This window comes from Temnothorax curvispinosus, unplaced genomic scaffold (assembly GCF_003070985.1).
Source record: "Temnothorax curvispinosus isolate PA1 unplaced genomic scaffold, ASM307098v1 QBEX01015338.1, whole genome shotgun sequence".
NCBI lineage: Eukaryota > Metazoa > Arthropoda > Insecta > Hymenoptera > Formicidae > Temnothorax > Temnothorax curvispinosus.
The window spans coordinates 196471-218944 of NW_020225118.1; the positions used below are offsets into that span (position 1 = coordinate 196471).

Here is a 22474-nt window from a genome sequence, read left to right on the forward strand (position 1 = left end):
CATACATGATTCAATATATTCACACTCATCATCTTGAGTATTCGGAACGTATGTTATAAACATACAAAAATTTAAAGAATAACGCATAAATTATATTTCTTGTTCGACGAAGAAATAATTTGAAAAAAATAGGCTAAACGTTTCTTAATCTTTTTCCACTTTTCAATCTTTTTTCACATTTTTACACACAGGTATCTCAAGCGGCGGCAGCTGCCGCAAGTTCTGCGGTGGGTGGCGATGTGAGACATCATTTGGGACAGCATAACGGAGGTAGCACCTCCGGTATGCCGGGACACCATACGAACCAACAAATGTCCCAACAGGATACCCTAACGCCGGATCTCGGTAAGTATTACAATACGGATTGGCGGACATGCCTATTGCGCGTCCAAGTCTGAGCTCGAGGCTTTTTCGAGATGCGATTTGCGGTGAATGTCTTCTAACGGGACGTCGACACTTGACACCTTTCAGGAGAAGCGCTACGGCTGCAGGAGCAGCGATTAGAGCAGGCCCTCAGGCTTCACGGTGGCGACCCGCGCGCCCTGAGTTTCACTCTGGCTCAGCACGTCGTCAACCAGCAGAGCAATCAGCAACCATGAAAATTCAGTTACTACTGAGACGAGTGGACCCCTTGGGCGTCGGATCAGACGACCCTGCAGCAGAACGAGCGCTTGAACCAGCAGCAGTCGCAATCGTCGACTGAGCGCTCAACGCCGTTGCACGATCAGCAGCAACAACAGCAGGGCCCGTCTTCCATCGGTCATCACCAACAGCAGCACCAACAGCAGCAGCCTGAAGACCGTGGTGTCAAGAGGAAAGCCGATGAGATGATCGGTAACTCCGAGAACGCGTAAAAGCGATTACGTTTGTTGCGGTCGACGTGACGAAACGTCATCGTCGTCGCTAACGTAATTCGCCCCTGCGCCCAAGTGTGGTCAACAGAATTTCACTCGCTGTCTCAGCAGTAAGAAAACGTCAAACAAACGCAAGAACTTCGTGAGAAAGAATGTGTATTTCGGTGTCTTCCTCGGATAGAACCGATATGAGGCCGGACCTCAACCGGAAATTGATCGAGGGTATCAACCCTCGGTTGACGAACTCTCCGGATGGGACCGCGCTAGACGAAGGGAGGAGAGTGAGAATACGTACGTGTATAGCAAAACCGTTGCACGGCGCGAGGCGGTCGCAGATCGCAGTGGCGACGGTCGTCTCTCGCGATTCTCAGCGCGTTTTCCGCGCGGTTGTTCCGCGTCGTTGTTCCTACACCGGTCCTGGATCCAAGGATCTGTCGAACGGACTCCGCGACGGCGTTTTCACGTCGTCTTCGTGTCCCGTTAGGATTCTCAGGACACGTCGCCACTGCCGTACCACCGCCTCGACTTCCGAAACGTGCCATAATAACTAACGAGAAGCTGCTTAAAAAAAAAACAACAGTAAGTCATCCCGGGCGTTCCGTTTCGGGACGATCCGGGGTGCGCCCCCGAGGTACTATGATCTTTTAGTACAAGAGCCGATCAAGCGGTACGCGACGGTGCCGAGGGTCCAACGGGCGATTCCTCGACCGTCTCGTGCTGGCCAGGCTCAACAAACCTAAACTATATATAAATATTATACATAGATACGTCTATCTCCACCGAACCGCGCTTAAAAAGGTTCCACCCCCTAAACCCCCTAATCGTAAAAAAAGCTCCCGTAATGCTTAAAGAGCGAATCGCACACCAATAACACCCCACGTACGCAGGCTCATCGTGACGTGTGTGCGTCGCGCGGTCGCGACGAACGTTCCACCACCGGCGAGTGGTGTCGTGTCGTCGCGTTGTACGGTTGTTAATTATATACGTACCGAAATCCCCTTCCCCGTGTGTGTGTGACAGACAGACGCGACGCAATCCGTACGGACGTTCTCTCACTTGCGATCAACGTTTCGCGCGACGACAAAGCGACGTTGACATTTCGCGCTGCACGAGAAAAGAGCGTCGTCGGACGTAACGCGTCGGAACGGATACGTACGCACACACACGAGCATACACACGTAAATACATTACACACCATTACACATATGTACACATGTACAATACATATATTACAAAACTCATCAGCAGCACACTTTTAAGGTGAAGATATAATGCGCGCAACTTGTGCTCGTCGGTAGCACGAAAACTATTAGCTCATAAGCGAACAAACAAAATATAGTTATTACAAACAGTTATATTATATATATTATATATACATACAGAGTATGAAGAGTATGACAGAGACAAAAAAAAACGGGCGAAACCCATTCACACTTACACGTTTAACTGAAGGTGCGGTAAGCGTGAAAGAGCGAGCATTTTTCGTGAGCAAAGCACGCGACGGAGAAGAGAGAAATAAAAAACTAAATGCTAAATATTATATATATTATATATATAAATATTATAAATAATGAATATAGGGTCTATGAGACTAGGATAGTTAGGCGAAAGGGAAATACGAGTGAATGCGGAGCGCGCGCCCCCGTAAGTTTTACGTGGTCCCAAGCATTGTCGACGTGAGAATGCGATAGCACAGGTCGAAAACGAAGTAGAGGAGGGCATGTGCGAAAGCGAGAAAGAAAGAGAGCGCGAGAGAGGGAGAGAACGTATACGTGAATGATTTTGCGAATGAACGACCTTGGGATCGACGTAGGCGCGCGGGCGCGCCGTCGAGCGAATGTGCTGATCGAGTAAACGTGAATGCTTCGTGAGCATCAAGGAGGAGCGAATGCGAAGACGAGAGTGAGATTTTAGAATGGCGTGCTTCAGGTAATCTGAGGTCCTGTGATCGTTATAAGCGAAATATTTTTTTATTTCCGGGTAATATAATCTGAAACGCGTAAAACTCTTGCGTCGTTTTGAACTTTTACTTGCAATATACCGTTACGTTCTCGCAATACTTAGGATGAAGAAGAATAAGAAGAAGACGAATAGGAAATAAAGAAGGTGGATGAAACAAAAAAAACAAAAGAACAAAAAGAAAAAGATGATACGAAGATGAGGATGACGAGGGAGAGGAAAAGTGTGAAGAAAAGTCCGTAGGTTTGATCGTGGAGCGAACTTTTAGAGACTCGAACCAACCCCTTGCCTCCCTAAAATACCCTTTTTCACAACGTCTTATCAACCCGAATCCCCAAAGCCGACTAAATTTTCATCCTGTTTATCTCTCCGAATCTTTGACTTGTAAGCTTATGGATCGGTCCACACTTTCGATGAGACCAGACGCGATGAAGACGAGACGCTGACCGTAAAACACATCGGAGAGTATCACGTTTGATGTTTCGTTGGAAATAATTTTTTCAGAGCACGAAAACGCGATTTCCAAAAGAAAGTAAAAATCGACGGAAATTTCGAGAGGCGATTGAAAAAAAGCAATGAAGAAAGAAAGCCAAAGTGTTGAAAAGTCCATTCGATAAGCATTCACCTACGACATGATTCGATTTCTTCGTTTCTTCAACTAGCAATCGCGGACTGATAGAGTGCGAAATCGAATGGCAGCGTGCCGAATTTACTCACATCTTTGATCAATGTCGACTGCGTTACTGTTGTTGTTTCTTTTCGGAGACTGTCGACGAGATTTTTTTCGTTTTTGACCGGCTCATTTTTGAAAATCACCCCGAGCCCCTTCGATCCTCGCTTTCCATCCGAAAGTTCACTCTTCGCCTCGTTTGCAAAATGTAGACTTTCCAAATTTTGTCGAATAAAATTTTGCCTACGAATGTAACCGACAAAATCTTTTCTCTCGCTACGTTTGGAAATCATATTTTCCGGGAAACGAACAATGAGAAATTACCTAACACAAAAATGTTCCCTTTCATGATATATATACCTCCTTCCCATCTTTCATGTCCATTTGTTCGCCAATTACGAAAATAACCTAACGTCGTCATCTTCGTTGAACGTAAAAGACACGCGCCGAGAAGCCGCCGGATAACCAGGCTTTTTGACCATCTAGGACAAGAGATGAAAAGATCACTAAGGATTCATCGTCAAAGCTACATTTAACAATCGCACTTGTCTCGCGATCGGAACTCGACGGACACAACCAGCTTGTTTCCTTTCGGAAAATTTTGCAAAAATTCGCCCTTTCCTCGAAAACGTTCTCATTATCACTGGGATCGATTTTTCGCAAATCGTAAATTCAGAAAATTCGGGAAATTTATTATCTTTGAATTTATTCTCATCTTTTGCGGGAAAGAAAGGAGTAAGCGGGTCTCCTCGAGTTCCGGCGATCGCAACCGCGGGTCGATTCATTGATCGTTATTATTAAAGTTTTTGCGTTACAGGGCGTTTTTTCCTCGGATTAAGTAGTATGTAAATACACCTTGATATCACAAGCATAAACTGAGAATTTACTGGTAAACTTAAACGAACGTACATAATGCGAAATAGGGTTAGTTTCTATGTAAATACCTAAAGCTGGACGAGTGCATACACCTCGTTCACGCAACCAACGATAATCGTTTCTTATCGAACCAGAGCTTTTGTTCGTCGTCGGCGCGTGCCCGCACGATGATCGGCGATCGCTTTCGTCTTCCTGCCCTTGCCACCACCCTGAAGGGGTGGATTTTACACCTTCGGGGAAGGATCGCGTGCGGAAGCGTTCGCTGTTCTCTCGGGTATCGTCGATCGGGAAATTCTTGTTTTTTTTCTCGACACTGATACTCTGATACACTGATACACTTACACACAGACACACTCACACTATACGGCATTGCGATGGATTGTACAGCTATGATAGGAAAACATCTAATATAAAAAAAAAACAATCGTCGCACATTTCGACGCCCACCTAACACCGTAGGGATCGATTTTTCAAAAAATTACCATCGACAAAAAAATCGCGTATTGTTTTTCGGATAACAAAGAAAAATCGCGGATAATGAAACATATGATAAGTAGTATAGCAAAAGTTTATAACGCTTCTGTGCGAAAGATGCGAGCGTGCTGCACAAAATTGAGAATGAAAGAGATTCGAGAAAATCTGGAAGAGAGCTCGTATGCAAATTTGATAGATTTGGAAATCTGGTTAGCAAAGGGAATGCCAGTCAATATCGGCGAGTCTGAGAATGGAGCGAATGAACAGATAGTTAGGCTGAAACTGTTAGCACGTGTCGCGCGATCGAAACGCGGAGCAAATTCTCGTTGGAATTCGCGAGTCATCCAATAACGATTTTCGAGTGAATCGTAATTTAATTTCACGGTCCTTAATCGAGCGTCGAGAGATATCGAGAACGGTGCACGAAACAGGTAGAAAAAGAGCGCGAAAGAGCGAAACGGAAGGATGGAAAGGTCAGCGTTTACTAGTTACCACCATCTCACTATCACCATCACAAAAAAAATTAATAAAACAACAACGACCACAATACAAAACACTACCACCACTACCACGTCGAGATCCTTCATGATGAATAGCGGTCATGAAACGATTGACAGACGACTGTTTTCGACCGGTGCATCCTGCCGTGCGCCGAGGGTTGCTATTTCAATCAGTAAAGCGACGTAACAATCGGTGGGATGGATCCTGATCTTCCCCCGATCGCAATTCAATCACACAACCCCGCGCGAGAAGGAAGAATTCCCGAGGCGCCGGCCCGTGCCCCGCGAACGTGTACCATAATTTTAAATTTAAACGAAAGGTAATGCAAAAAAAACAAACACAAGCGCGTTAAACAATAGATCTAGTAGTGTATGTTCTGTAATCAACTGAGAAGTAAGCGAGGATAAAGATAAAGAAAAAGTAATAATAAAAAAATGCGGGTCACCCCGCGAAAAAAACACAAAAAAAAATAATTTACAAATATATTGATTTACATATGCCCGTAACTCGTAAGGGGGCCGGTGGCGCAAACGCGCCCGCGTGAGATTTTCGGGCTCTACGACAATGAGGGAGAAGAGGAAACGGCGGGACGTACACGGTGTCCGCGAGTCGCGACGCAAGACGAGCTCGCGGTCATAAAGCGGAAGCGGATAAGGCGCGAAAGACCGTGGAAAATCTAAAGAGACGGTTGGGTCGTCCGTCTTCGTCGCGAGAGAGGCAGCGAGCCGCGCAAAGACGATGATGAGGGAGAGAAGAAAGCGGCTGTGCAGCGACGAGAGATGCAAGAGAAGACGTAGGCTCACACGAACGCCTAACGACGGGAGAATCCGGAAAGGAAAGCCCCGAGGCGTCACGGACGACCCGAAGACGTAAGCGTCCCGACCGTAGCCTACTCGTGGAAACACGACTAGCAAGTAGTCGAAAAGAGGCCCATAATGGTAATGATAATGATAAATATATATATATACGGAAAGGTATATATATACATATGATGAAGAAAATCCACAGCGCGACGTCGCCTGCAAAATCGGCCCTACCCATAATCTTAATCTCTTTCATGTAAATTTGCTAAATGTTTAAATAATCTAAAAAGTGCCATAGCCCGGATGCGCTGGTGCATACTCCCAGCGCATACACACTTACAAATACGACTCGACCTTCACGAATCAAACGGAAAATCCGCGGATACGCGCGCGCAAACGCGCTCGCGGCCGCGGTAGAATTGGTATTCTCGCCAAGAAACAAATACAGTGTAACAACAGTGACAGAAACCAACGCAAACAAGACATCCCACAAGATGAGCGTGTGCCCCGCGACGCGGGGGCACGCCCCAACGAAACACAAGTTAAAGCGAAGTTGCCCTGGTCCCACGAGCGTGCAACCCCGCGCGCTCAAACAGTTCTCAATACACGAACACGCGTGCATGCGTGCGTGCGTGCGCGCGTGTTCACCCACATAATACACAGTACAGTAATACAATTTTACACTTCTTATACACTTAAAGCACACTTGTCTACACTTAACTACACACGCTACGGATATGTAAAGCCAATTAATTTTGTAAATTGTCTAAAAAAGAATTTTTGAAAAGATACGATTCGGCCTTGTAATAACGTTATATTTTCGCGCGCGTCATGCAGGAAACGCCGATCCGCCTAGGAAAAGTCGGCCCGGCCTTTCTCGAGAGAGAAAGAGAAGGAAACCTGCTTTTCAGGCGGAAACGCGTCTCCTCGGGCGCCGTTGGAAAACTTTGATCGATTTTTCACGGTAATTTGAGAGGAAAGAGCAAAAATTCGTGGATAATATAACAGACACGCGTTTGTGCTCGTAGCGCTACGTAATACGTATAAACGCAGCAAAATTTCGCGGCCTTTGGCATACGTTTGGATGCAGTACCGATGATGAACGGTGCGTGCATACTCGCGAGAGATACGCGCGAGTGCGCACGCCCAAAACGCGTCCCGGACTTGACACAAGAGTACCCGGATGTGACGTGTGGGCGGCCTCTTTGTCGGGTTAAGTCCCGACGACGGACAGGTGGCGAGGTGCCAGAGAATTTCGTCAATGAGAGTCGATGAGAAGTGAAAGAGAGTGAGTAAAAGATTTCGAGTGACGGATAAAGCGGCGAATGAAGTTCGAGACGAAGTTCTTAGCCCTTTGATCGCGAGGTACAGAGAGAAAGAGAAAGGGAGGGATGAGAGAGAGAGTGAGAGAGTAGAAAGGCACCTTGGATGCCACCGAGAGACCCCTGTTCCACGAGACGCAATCACGAAAGGTGTAATAACCACATAAGGAACACACAACCAAGAGGAATGTGGCAGCGGCAATTGCATAAGGGCCGTTGTTCGAGTGCGGCTTTACAAGCAAAAACCGTTGGTTTGTTTTTGATCGGGTTTTAATTTTTTAATGAAATAATCTCACAACGCGCGGATATATGTCACGTACGATCGTGCGCGCGCGCGCGCGCGCGCCCAGCGCAAGGATTTTGCAGTGCAGCTGAGATTGTGCGGCAATATTTGTTGGGGGCAACGGCACGACGTACGACGTATGTGCATATTATTCGCGGCAGTGTGTATCGTAAGTGCGCAGCATATGATAAAACCGACAGTCTAGCAGTGCGAGCGCCTCGGCGGCATTCGCGTCTTCACGCGGTGACCCTGACCGAGCCTCCGTGATTAAAAACCGGAATAAGTTGTTTAAATGTCCACTATATAAAAGAGCCATAGTTGTTAAGGCGGTGGGTTCCGTCGTTCGGTGAGTCGATTCGACCTCACATCGCACACGCGTTCGTCCTGGCCCCAGAGAGATAACTTCGAGAGAGATGACGGCGGCGAGTCAACGGGAAAAAACGCGCGAGAGACAGATGCGGAACGACCGCGAAAAACATTTGGCATACCGGCAAAATTCCGAGGTTCCTGGCAGATCGAAACAATCGAGGTGGCCGAGACAATCCGATTTGGGAATTTGGCGTCTAAATGAGACGTTCGGCAATCAAATTTTGATTAACTTTAGCCCATATTCTCGACACTTTTAACATTAAACGTGGCTCACTGTTTCTCATTCTTATCTCTCAAGAGAATGGCATTCAATGCTAGGAAAGAATAAGAGTTAGATGCCACGTTTAACGTTAGATGTGTAGCGAAAATATGGATATTTATCTCGGCTATCAAGCGGATGGGAAAGAAAGAGTAGGTAACCATCGGGAACGGAGAGCATCCAGAGACTCTAAACCTTATGATCGATCGAAGTCGTGAAGAAGTAGCGACTGCCATGATCCCCAACAATCCACACAATTGATAACGGTCGACGACGACGAGCGTGCGGACCCATCGCGCTGTCTCGTCACGGATAGATCATGCGAGCGCGACGTACCGATCGTATTCGATCGGCTCGATCATAACGCGTGGTCTTCCCGTGGCGAGGCGATACTCTTTTCAAAATATTCTTCATACTTCCGTTCAGGAGAATGTGTTTCTTTCAACCTGAACCCGAGCAACCCCCCGCATGCGTGTCCGAGATGAAAGGCCGAGTCCGTTTATTTGGCAAATCGAAAAAAAAGGAAAGAAAATGATAACCGCGAAAGACATGGTGAAATTATGACGTATATGAATTACGGTAAATTACAAATTTATCAAAAGCGTATAACTGAATCGGCATAGAAAAAAAAAGACAGAACACGAGAATGTGTGAGATGAACCAGTATATTGTCCGCTAAGTGGGTGCCTTCGTCAGGGTTTTCCGTTACAGTAAACAGACAGTTCTCAAGTATAACTCACAATTAGTAGTGCTATAGTAGGACAGTAATCACAATGTACCGCAGTTAAACAGTTAAATAAGTAAGTATACGGGAAGCACGTGGTCTTTTTCAGTGTCTGCAGAATCTCGTCGTACGCTATCTACCGTTAATCGGGTATAGTGGCACGACCGGAAGTATACCGGATTCATTTCGTGTGCAACTTCCTACCGGAACCTCTCCCGTCCCGATCCACCGTTTGGCTAAACGTTTCTACTCCCTCTAACCCAATTTTTTGGACCTCGAACGACCGGCGCAAAAATAGATTCGATCGTATTATCGAGAGAAAACGTATCCTAAAGGCAAAATTCAAAAAAATCTCCCAGCCTCACCAACCGGTCGCTCGCAACCTCTCCTTTCACGATTCAATCGACATTTAACAGATAAATATGATAATAAGTGTACTAAGTGTCTGTAGTTTAGCCAACGTGTACGTTGTATACTCTGAGATAGGCGCGAGAAAGCGAGCTGACGATGATGGGACGCGAAGCGGGAAGAGATAGCGGGAGAGAAAGGAGGAGAGAGATAGACGATTGCACGGTGGAGCCATATTTAACTAACTGATAACGATTAATTAATTACAGTAATCATTCAAGATGACTTAATTAACAGTTAACCGTACCGCATACACACATGAATAATTATTAATTACACGTACTCCAGTATATAAGTAAGGGCCGAGCGGTAGCGCCGCGCGTACCGCGCGCACCGCCTCTATTCAATAAAGAAATCGCGGAGGCACTCACTACGGAGATCAACGAGCAGGGACTTTGGGACTCGGACGCGGATCGGAGGGTACCTGAACACGCGAGCCGGGATTCCAGTTCGAAATTATCCGTCGAGTATTCAACGTAAAAAAAAATAGAAAAAGGAAAAACGCCAAGTTTCGGCGACTTTGGGAAGCCCGTCCGGCTCTTCCGACGTCGGATGGATCAACTGTTCGACTTCAGGATCGTTTCAGCCTGCTTGACAAGAATTGCGACTGCGTTCGGGCAACGCGTGTTCAGGTGTCCCGCACCCCGTTATTTTATCGATCTTTCAAGTGCAACGTTGAGTTATTTCACTTACAGCGTTGTTTTTCTACACAATACAAAATACCCTACCACCCGTCCCCACCGGCGAACCAATCCACCTCATCACGCTCCCGCAGGAACAAAGCATCCCCTTCACCCACCGCCCCAAACCACTCATCCCCCCATATACAATGTTGTCTCACGTCCGTTCGCGATAAACTTGGTTGCGAGTCCAGCGGCAGTCGCGCTCCGTACCTTAGAGAAAATTTAAAGGTGTTGGGCAACCCTTTTCATTTTTACCAAAAGAGAATTTTGAAATGCTTATGGAGATATCGCCCATTTATTTCTATATCCTCGAGAAGTATTTTGGAAAAGTTTAGAAAATTGATGCAAAAAAGTGATACAATTTATACAATTTATACAATTTATACTATTCTGATGGTAATCTCGACAACGGAACGGAGCACGACTTGACCTCGACTCCGAAAAAAAAGCGAACGTTAAGTTTCAGATGTCAGACTTTTACGTACAGTTAGTTACCGAGTAATACAGCGCAAGTTATCGTTAATTTTCGACGCGCAGCCTCGTCGCGACGAGGGCGACTTTACAAACGTGCGAATCACCTGCACGATCTTCTCGCGCCGAAGAGCGCGACGAGGATGCGCGTGCAGGTTTAATGGTATCGATTGAGTTTGGTCGAAGTCCCCTTTTGGGCAAACACACCGACGCACTTCCGGTCCCGCCGGCCAGCATCGTTCGACAGAAAAAAAAAAGAAAGAAAGAAAGGCGGGGAAACAATCTCGAGCCTCCGAGAAGATCGCGACAGAAAGGGAGCGATCCTCCGTTCGAAATTCAATTCTAGTCAAAAAAGGGTACAAAGCCGAGACGGGTGTCAACTCGGACAGGCGAAATCGGTACTTATTTAATGAGAGAAGAAAGAAAAAGGGCGAGAGAGAGAAAAAGAAAGATGGAAGGAGGAGGCTCGAGAGGGAGAAACATTCCATGGGATTGCGCGAGCGCGTATATCATCTCGGCGCGCAGAGAAGAGGTAAAGAGAAAAATAGAGAGAATCGACGAATTTGAAAAAAGGAGACAAAAACGAATAATGGTGCTGGAGACGCAATCTGTGGAATCGGCAGGGTGGCGGGACCGTACACGAGGAAATATCCGCGTTGCTGACAAAACGTAGCCTCTTTTCGTTGTGTCAAACCGCCGGCCAGGATCCGGGCCGATCCTTGTATAAGCAAAAACGATGAACTTTCAAAAAGTAAAAAAAGATGAATGTACGGTGCGAATGGATCTTTCATGAAGCTTCGATTGTTGTTGTTCCGTCGAGTTTTTCCTTTTGCATATAAAAATACCCACCCTCACGCTTTCCCGGCGAGGCTGCCGGGCGGGATCTCGCACGTACGTTTCGATCCGCTCGTAAAAAAACGATTCTCGATCGGCGAAGATACGCGAAAAGCTTGGAAAGAGGTAAAATGAAAAGAATAAATTCGAAAATGCGTCGAGAGCCCGTCAAGCGAGCCCCAGCCTTTCGATACCGCGGTTAACCTACGATTATTATGATTACTATTAGTTATTAATTATTATCATTATTATTACAATGAGATTGCCAGAAGGCAATTGGAGGCGTATTTTATAGAGAAACGAAAGGGAGGGGAGAAAGAGAGAAAAAAAATCCAGGAAGCAATGCCTCGGTTTAAAGTTCGAATTGTCGAAGCCATAATATGTTACAAAATAATAATTCTTAAGTGAATCGACGAGAAGCGGTAGTAAGGGAAGAGAAGCCACGTTTCGAGATTCTCCTTTTTTTCTTTTCCTTCTTCACGCGACTCCTTTTCTTTTTAATTACACACATACACAAAACACGCACAAAAATACATACAAATTACGCTGAGTAACTACGTTACTTAGCAAATAAATATTTATATACGAAAGTAGAAAACGGAACACGATACCGCGTTGTGGAATTTTAAATCCTTCTCTCTTCCTTTATTATTACTATTATTGCTATTATAATAATTATTATCATTAGAGAATTAGGCATCGAAATTTTATTGTTGTTAACGATCGCGCGAGATTGGTTTTCATTATGTTTGTTATAATTTCTTTTTAGTTAAGCGCGTGGTATCGCACGACTGAGAAAGACGGAGATGACAGAGCCAAAACTGTCGTTAATTGAGATTTATATGTGTTTTCCTTCGTTTTTCTTTACGCTTTAGGTATATCGAATTCGACTTTCGCTTTCTTAATCTCCTTTTTTTTTATTTGCGTATCGCGTAGAGGTTATTCAAATTTTACGTTCCTCCTTGTGCCCCCCTTTTTTTATGTGTACCAGTGCACTCTCCTCGTTTAGAAGGCGAGGAGTACGGGGACTAATCTCGATCTCATTTTACACGCGTATCCGACGTCGCCGTGGGGAAAATCAGGCTCGTTCGAATCGACGAGTCGCGAGGATTGAATTTTATTTTCTTCCACGTCCCATTATACGTACTCCTCAATTGTCTCTTCGCAACGTTTTCGTTCGCCGAACCGCGAGAATACTATTTAAAGACCACGCTTTTAGTCTCTATCGTGACGATTACTTTCGGTCTCGCTATGAGAGAGTTCCTATTTAATGAGAAAAAAAAATAATCGGTAAGGGGAAGATTCGCGGAGAAGGGGGGAGGGAAGAAGGGAAGAGGGGAAAACGAGCGTGGCGGGAAACGCGGCGTTCGGCGAGCGAGCTCGTCGAGTTACGTTTGCTAGTCAGAATTGGTTTAAAAACGATGAAGCAAGCTAGAGATTTTTACGATTAGTTACTGCCTATTATTAATTAATTAGTTTGTTAAGCGTAGCTGTTACGTTAGTTAACGCGGCCCCACTCTCGAGCTGCACTCATCCTGAAAAAGTAAAGTAGGTCAACACGCGCGCATACACACACACACACACACTCATACATACACGCAATGGTATACAAACTACGGTTCTTTAGTTACTATTCACGTAGATTGAGTCCTCGATTTATGAAAATTAATTGCAGTCCGCCGAAACGTAGGTCATGTTAAATTTAAGTCAATAACTCCATTCTTATTTTTGTTACGATCTTCCTTATTTTTTCCTCTCATGCCTTAGACGCATACACTCACGCAGGCTTAGCCTGCCGCAACTATTACATAATAATAGTGCCAACACTACCATCACTCCTATTATTACACTGCTACCGCTATCGCTAGGAAATGTTAGTACATCGCTATTATTATTATTATATTATGTTATATATTATATGTTATTATTATAACAATATTATTAATTATTAATATTATTATAATTATTATTATATTATTATCAACATTGTATGTATTAGAATTCGTGTTGTAAACTGTTCTGTCCTCGTTCGCGTATGGTACATTAGGTAAATCGATGTGATACATGTCTAGTTCTCTTTGTGTCAATTCGATCGTGATTAATTTCCCTTCTTTGCATCCTTTTTTTTTGTTTTGTAATTCATCTTTCATACATGTGGTTCCTCGCGCGCGGGCGCGATCGACGACGGCTTCTTTTGCCTAAGAGAGAGGCAGGATAATGTGTCGAATCTTTAAAATACGCTGACGATTGTCACATGGAGTTTAGGACACGTGCATTTATTAAATTTTATCGTTACCTACTATTATATACCTTGTCGATGAAATACCGGGCGTACGAACGCTTAACTCGCAAGCAATGGAGAATGCTCTTACAAATCTTCCCTCTTATCGCTCGATGTATCGAAATTTTGGATATGTGTTCAAGTAAATTCGATACTTCGGAATATTTCTAAGTATAAAAAAAATATACGTATATGTGATCCAAAGTGAAATTAATGTTATATTGATCTCGATACGACGCGCTCGTACACCCGGCGATATTCGTTATTAATTAACGCTATTAGTTATTATCAGTTACTGCAATTAGTACTATTACCACTATTATTAGTTATCGCTATCGACTCTTGATGCATCCCTTATTGTCGATCGGCGAGATAACTATTTCGATTGCCCTCTCCCCGTCTCGAACGCGCTTCGTTCAGTTAGTACTGTCGCACTTAATGATCTATTCTTATTAATCATCTACTCTCATTAATAATTGAAATTTTTACTTAGGATTAATTCGAAATTAGGATCTCTCGAAAGTGTTACACATTCGTCGTGCAGAAAAGTAAAGATAATTCTAACCTGTTTACACACATTTCGTCTATTTACGATGATAAAATAATACAATGTTGAAATTAATCGTGCAATTGCTATCTCAATCATTCGAAAATTGTTCATTGCCAAATTAATGTGCGGCAGCACCAAACACGGAGTTAACCGATCAAGACGGAGAGCAGTGTGCGCGATTTGAGATGTTTCGATGGAGAATTAGTGTCCGAAAGATGCGATGACGAGCTAAAGGAACCAGAAATTGCGACGAAGAATGTCGAGGCGAGAGAAATTATTCTTCTCCTCGCTGGTCATTCTGGTCGCGTTCTGGTTGCAATTAGAGAAGCTATGGGATCCTCAAAGCGCCAATGCACGTCGCGAGCTACGTACATACAATTTCGAATTTCGGAAATAATTGACGCGCGAAAAAGAAGTACGGAAGTAAAAAAAAGCTATCTTAAAGCGAATACTATGTAGTGAGAAGGAGAAAGAAAGAGAAAGGAGGAAGCATGTCATACAATTATATTCATACCAATCTCTTTCGGTTACGAGCGAGTTCCGCATTGTGTAGGATATGTCTCATTGATGATGATTACGATGTGAAGATTTAATATCTACGAGATGAGGACGAGAATGGTCGATGATTGCGACTAACGGTGGAAGAGCGAGATCCAAATTGTGAAATCGCGAGAGCCTTTTTGCACGAAAACGCATTACAAACGAATGCGTATCTCTAGGAATCTTCTTTTTGTTGTTGTTGATGATGATAATAACGTCGATGAAAACGATAGGGTGCTTCTGTGCGATGGAAGGAGCTCCGGGCACGCGTGGAAGGAAAATTCGAAATTCGGAAAAAAAATCTAGTCTTTTCCCTACCACGTACGCGACGACCCGATTCTGTCTCGCGTACGTGGGCAGTGTTCGATGAGAATTCAAAACTAGCGTGTATCGATAGCTACTGGAATCAATCTTTTGGTCGATCAGTCGACCGTCAATTAACCTTTCCAGATATAGCGACGGCGGGTGAGCAGGATTGTGAGTGAAAAATCTCGGGGCATCGGCTCCTCTGGTGGAAGCAATTATTCTTGTATCCGATCGAAATGTAAGATTACCGATTTCAATCGGATTCATTCCCCGATCCAGTGTTCACCCTCCGTTACTACACTCCCTTTAGCCGAGAAACATGCTCAATTCTTGTCGATCAATCATGTTATCATGCTCCATATTTAGGACGCTCGAAAGATGTGTTTGATTTTGCGGCGCAAAATTTATAGATGAAAAAGTATACGACGCTTCGTCGAAGCCTTTTCAAGCGCGATCCGAAAAACAGCATTTTCGACAAAAATAGCCATTTCGACTACAGATATTTTTTCAAAAGATTTTTCTCAAACTTTGACGTTCGATGCACAATACAGCGCGCGAAAAAGGCCTTGGCGAAACATCGCGATTCTCTCGAACATATCAAAATACGATGGACTCCACGTTGGAGCATTACTGCGACATTACTTTCGATGTGTAATTAGATTGTAAGTAATAAATCCAATGGAACATATGCGTCTATGCGCGTCGCGATGCGCGCGCTCGCGCATAGACGCCATTGAACACTGCACGATCGATGATCGCGAGAAAAACAGGTAATCAACGCGAGATCGAGGATGGGAAAAGATCCGATCCTTGAAACATCCTTTAGGCTTACGATCGAGGATTAAGAATTTGTTAGATGTTAATGTCTGCGGAGCGGGTCGGCTTGGCGCTTAGTGAAAGTGATCTTCGCGCAAAAAATTTCTTGCAAAAAATTCCAAATTTTCTTAAGAAATTCCAATACATGAAATAAAATTTATGTAATGTTTAAAGTTTTTTTTAACGGCGACGAAAGAAATTCACATTTATACGGCAAGACAATCGAGAAACTTCGTCTGATAAAGAGAACTCGAACTACGGAGATCATTTCGGGAAGATCGCGAAGCCGATTCGCGGGCGTGTAGATCGAAGATAGGCGAAAGGAAAAGAAGTTTATAAACGAGAATAAATTCTTCGTGCCTCACGACTTCCGGCTGGACGACCTTTCACGCGACTACGATAATCGTAATTAATGGCTCGGATCGTTATAACGGGAGACGAATGAAGGAATTTGACCCGCAATTAAATTGTAAATATGCGGTAATCATGTGAAAAATGCTCCCGATTGTGAAATTCGTTCCTTCGTAAGCGCAAACGGAAGCTCGTCGATTCCGGAAGCACGCGATCGGCCAGCCTAAATTTAAGGTCTTTTTTAGAAATTAGCGGCGGAAAGGCAGATATATATCGCGAGGGCGACTATCGCTGCAATTTTGTGAATGAGAGAGCAAAGGCTTGCCTGCGAGTGAAACATCGTAAGATAAGTGATTGTGAGGAGTTGAGCGAATGGAAGAATGTATGAGTGTGTTCGATGGTAAGAAAGTAAATTGCGAGAATGAGAGAATGAAAGATATATACAATATAGAGAGAAAGGGAGAGAAAGAAATTAAGTACGAGAAAATGGGATATAAATGTGCATGTGAGAGATAGGAGAATAAACAAAATTTTACTACCAAGTGGACTAGAATCGCAACCGATGGGCATTATTAAGCGAAAATAAAATTTTCGGAGCGTTTTTTCGACGAAGAAAAGCGTCCAAAATTGTACCTATTTTCATTTTATAAATTATATATATATATGTATATGTATATGTATATGTATAGATATACGACGACCTAAACGATTATTATTGCAAGATGTAATTGCAAGAGAGAGAAAGAGAGGGAGAGAGTGTGAAAGAGAGCGCGCGCGAGAGCAAGGCGATAGGAAAGACGATGAAAAATAAGAAATTATTGTATCTATATTCGGAAAAATGATCGATGATGTATTCGAATCGTGATTATTATTATTATATATTATGATTATTGTGTATAGTTAAGGCGAAAATGGAATTTTAGACGAAATTATCGAACTCGAGGTATATATATAGGGAACGTAAGTGAGAGAGAGAGAGAGAGAGCGCGCGAGACAGTGCGAACGAAAGAGAGAGAGAGAGAGTGTGTGTACGTGAGAGAGAGAGAGAGAAAGAGAATTTCTCGATGGTGATTGCACATTGCATGTCGACAGGCAACAAAACAGAGTCCCCCTCCCCTCCAGTAAAAAGTCAATAGAAAAATCAAGTCACGGCCGAATGAAACGCAAGAGCAAAAACTTTTGAGATCGTGAATTTTTTCGAGGTAATTTCAAAATTTACATGAAAACGGGCGACTTCTTTCAATTTTTCGAAATCGCGAGACTTTTCTTCCAAAAGACGAAAAAAAAAGAGAGTAATTCTCGTTTCCTTTGTACCAGGACCAAAAGAAAAATAGCCGAATATATATCTATATATAAAAATATACATATATGTATGTATGTATGTATGTATGTTCGTATGTACGTACATACATGAACCAACACACGCAACGCGTACGAGACGTGCGAACGCGTTCTCCAGCGCGACGATCCTGCCGGAACGATGCGCGATCGAGCGACTTTCGGACAACCAGAACGAGTGCCTCGGGTCCGATCCCAATAGAGGACGGGCCCAGATTTGGGAAAATTCTTTGCCGGCAGATCGACGCGCTCGGGGGACTCGAGCGGTGAGGAGGAGAGGCGACAGGAGGCAAAAGTTATAGCTCGGTCAGCAATAGTTACAGGTCAAAAAAAGCAAAAAGACAGGTTGAATAAGAAAAAAACAATAGAAAATCAATTCGGAACAGCGGAAACAAAAATCGCGTAGAAACACGAGGCAACATATAGTTATTATACTTTCTCTGTAGCACACAGATCGCACTATCGCAGTTTCAGTTTCTTCCCTCGCGATCGTATAGATCGTTGTTAGATTTTTCGATGCTCACGGTATCGCGACGGCCACGTCCCTCGGTCGAGAATGAGTTTTTCGCGAACGGATCGCTCGACTAAACATCACAGAGCGATCGAGAAAGAGGAGAGCGAAATTGTCGTCGATCGACGGACCCGGGACGTCGTTGACGCCTTATTTTTTTTTCACCGCAACGTATCCGTTCTTCTCATCAGTATTGCAATTTCCCAACTCCCTTCCCCCCGCAACCCTCTGCCTGATTACAGCATTCTCACGTGCGATACAAATCCCGCGGATATATCCCGTTTTTCCCACCCTCACCACTCCACCGCCACCGACCACCCCGTCACACAACCAACCCGTCCTTCCCCCGGTCCCTCCAATATCAAACCGATTTACTAGTGTGAGTGAATGTGTCAACACGTGCAAGGATTTTAAAAGAAAAAAAAATTCTAGCGAATTTCGAGGAGGAATGGTGGAAAAAAATTGAGGAAAGCGTCGAGCAAAATGCGATCGTGAGGATTGATTTAAAGAGAATAACTGGGAAAAAGTACACACACACACATTCGTCGGATGTGTAGGGACATTTTGCATCAATTGTGTAAGACACGAGACAGAGGGAGAAAGTGTGCGTGTGTGTGAGAGAAAAGGGGAGATTAAAAGCGAAAAAAAAGATTAAATAAAAGAGGAAGCGAAGTCGAGTGAGAATGCGCGTGTGGAAGATGCGAGAGCGAGAGGTAGAAGAGATCCTAAAGAGAGCGAGCGAGAAGATAAAAAACGGCGGAAGCTAAAAAAACAAAATGTACGAACGAACATTGATACTATCTTCGTTTTTTAAGGTCGTTTCTCCGTTCGACACGCTACTATATAAATATTGACATTTGTCATTGGATTATTACCGACGATGATGAAGTATCATTATTATTATTATTATTATTATTACGGAACTATTATTATTACGATGATAAATGATTATTATTATTATTATTACTACCATTTATTATTGTCATTATTATCACAATTTATTATTGCGATGATGATCATGATTATTATTATTATTAATATTATTATTATTATTATTACGTGGTACAATAAAAATTTAATAAGCATTCCAAGTCTCGTGATTGCCAACTATAGGTTCCCATAATCATGAATTCGATAATACCTTCCTTTATAGTTTATCACGTCATTTTAGTACCATGACCTCTCTTACGTATAGAGATAAAAATAACTGCTTGCCGATAACAGAAGGAGTAAACAGAAATGTTGGTACAACGTATAATATGATATCGCGTAGTTAAACACAATTTACAGAGACGGCTTACTAGGTCAATTTTGCGTAATATGTTTTTCCAGAGAACATACTGTGATGGACCTTTTTCTCATTACTCTTCCTTCATTTATAAAATGCAACATTGTACAAAAAAGATTGATTTATTTCACAAAAAATTCAAAGTATAGAGGATGACAACTAACGTCGATTTTTAAACGCTTTATAATAAATTGATGACGCCAACATAGATGACTTGAGTAATTAAATGTCTAGAAAGATCTAAAGCCTTGTGTCCACGATGCTAGAAACTTTCTAGCTTGTCAAACTTGAACATTCAAGTTTTAAAACTTGCTACATCCGAGTCTGATAGCAAATATCACGCGGGGTCATCACAGCCAAAACGGAGCGGCTGTTCAGCCACGCTATCCAAGTTAGTGAATGATAAAGCATTGAGAAAGGAGCATCATGCTTCGTTTCGTCGCTCGCGGCAGATTCATCGTCTGTGACAATCTCGAGAAATGTTTAAACGCTTTGGGAGGCGTACGTGACACCTGCAGCGTCATCACCGTATCGAAGTTCAAGGAGAGACTTGGTGGTGGTTCGACGTCGCGTTCGAATTGTTTGATCGATTCCGCGACACCTCGTGCAGCCGCCGATGCGACTCGCCGGGAAAATCGTCGGCTGTCATCAACGTCGACTGTCAGTGAAGCCCGCAAGACGTGTCTTTACGATCTTCACGTGGAAAAGCAAGGCAAGTTGGAAATTTAATTGAGTTATTAATATCGAATTATATAACATTCTAAAATTCATGCTAAATTATTGCAGAATTTTGCTCGTAAATAAATAAATAACATAAGACAGCTTTTCCGAGATGCGTTTCTTGATTTTTATAGTATTTAATATAGTAATACTTAATACAGAAAGTATGTAATAATTTAAAAAAGTCATTTCATGCGATTTTTTATTTAGGCAAAATCGTCAATTTTGCTGGATGGCTACTGCCGGTACAATATCGAGAGACGATTGCCGTATCTCATCTACACACCAGATCGTTGGCGTCGCTCTTCGACGTCGGTCACATGCTGCAAACGCGTGTTTCCGGTAAAGACGCCGGGGAATATTTGGAATCGCTAACCACGTGCGATCTCAAAAATTTAAGCAAAGGTGCCGCGACTTTGACTGTCTTCACCAATGAAAAGGGGGGAATTTTAGACGATCTCATCATCACTAAAGACGATGAAGACAGATACTTCGTGGTGTCTAACGCGGGTAGGCGGGACGAAGACAGTCAACTTCTTTTGGAACGTCAGGTGAAAATTTGCACGCTTCTCATTTTGCCAGTCAAGATACAATAAACGCTCCTCTACTTTCAGGATGATTTCAAGAAAATTAGCAAAAACGTGTATATCGACTTTTTGGATCCCTTAGAGCAAGGTCTGATAGCTCTTCAAGGTCCCACAGCGGCGACGGTCCTTCAATCATTAGTGAAAATCGATCTTCAAACCCTAAAGTTTATGAATAGTGTCAAAACCGAGGTGTCAGGAAGTCGTATCAGAATTTCGCGATGTGGATACACCGGAGAGGACGGCTTTGAGATATCGGTACCTGCGAATGACGCGATTGACTTAGTCGAAAGGATCTTAGAGATTCCTGACGTGAAGCTAGCCGGTTTAGGAGCCAGAGATAGCTTAAGGTAGATTGGTAGACAGACAGATATATATTACACCTTAAAATAATATCTTTGAACATGTAATCGAGATAATACGTACGTTTGAGCTAATTTAAAAAAATTTAGATAAATAGCAAGCAATAAAGAATAATAATAAAGTGGAATTTTATTAGTTTTTTTCGTTAATTTTTACAGACTGGAGGCTGGACTATGTCTATACGGTCACGATATCAACGAGAACACTACACCAGTCGAAGCTGCCCTTACGTGGCTAGTCGGTATGGTCTCGCAAAAATTGCTAATAAATCCCCGAACACGATAATTACTCTTCTAATCGCTTCTAAATACCAATGTAGTTTTCTTCTCTTCTCTTCTCTAACTAGCTCTTCTCTAACTTTGTCACGCGAAACGCGAATTATTGCAGTTTTACAAAATATCGATCTCCCTCTCTCTCTCTCTCTCTTTCTCATAGCGAAACGACGGAGGGCCGAGGCGAACTTTCCAGGCGCGAAACGAATACTTTCGCAGATCAAGACGGGTACGACGAAGAAACGCGTCGGGCTGCTACTGGGTCAAGGACCACCTGCCAGGGAAGGCGCGCCCATATTGACGCCGGAAGGTGAACGTGTGGGCAGCGTCACTTCCGGTGGACCAAGCCCGACCCTGGGTCGGCCGATCGCCATGGGATACATGCCGCCGGATTTGGCGCAATTCGGCGGTGGGGTATTGTTCGAGGTTCGAGGGAAAACGTACAAGGGTACCGTGACGAGAATGCCCTTTGTGAAAGCGAAGTATTACACCGCGAAATGATGCTGATTTCGCGACGGAAATTGCTCGATCTCCGGCCAATGCTACAAAATGATTAATTGACAGCGACGAATCGTTCATAAATTCGTCAAGCACGCGAACAATTGGTTTAGGTTCGTTTGCTAACGCGAATAAATTGCGATGAGTCGCAAATGATATTTTAATTGATAGATAATTTTTAAAAATTTCACTTGCACACTAGCTGATCTTTAAATTGAATTAATGTTGTCAAATAATTGGGCTCTTCGTCCAAATTGATCGTTAAATATTGTGGTAATATTAAATATAATATAATATAATACCAATCTTGTAAAAGAGATTAGTAGAAAAATTTATAAGATCAATTATAATATTTATAGAAATGTGCATTTTTATAATAATTTTAGCGTAATTGCAATATCTATTTTTATACATACATATATAAAATTTATGTAAAACATAATATAAATGTATCTAAAAATAATGAATTATTATAGAAATTATATACCAAAGCATCTTTCAATAAATATATATTTTAAATACAATACATTATAGTTTTGTTATATAATATTTATTTTATTATATCA

At 43.1% G+C, this 22474-nt stretch overlaps 2 protein-coding genes across 4 annotated transcripts in view; both read left to right on the forward strand.

Moving 5' to 3' along the window:
- The window catches only part of LOC112465558 (zinc finger protein 853), an 86999-nt gene extending 68455 nt beyond the window's left edge, over window positions 1-18544 (forward strand). For all 3 annotated transcript variants that reach the window (XM_025033144.1, XM_025033146.1, XM_025033145.1), the window contains 2 exons: window positions 192-345; window positions 472-18544. In XM_025033144.1, the coding sequence (XP_024888912.1) occupies window positions 192-345; window positions 472-599 (282 nt within the window). In that variant the 3' untranslated portion in view covers window positions 600-18544. The remainder of the gene's footprint in view (window positions 1-191; window positions 346-471) is intronic.
- A 1302-nt stretch (window positions 18545-19846) lies between these two features.
- LOC112465559 (aminomethyltransferase, mitochondrial) lies at window positions 19847-22252 on the forward strand. The gene is made up of 5 exons (XM_025033147.1): window positions 19847-20183; window positions 20402-20742; window positions 20806-21125; window positions 21297-21379; window positions 21574-22252. The coding sequence occupies exons 1-5, from the start codon at window positions 19898-19900 to the stop codon at window positions 21909-21911; spliced, it is 1368 nt and encodes a 455-aa protein (XP_024888915.1). The 5' UTR covers window positions 19847-19897; the 3' UTR covers window positions 21912-22252.
- The last annotated feature ends 222 nt before the right edge of the window (window positions 22253-22474 follow it).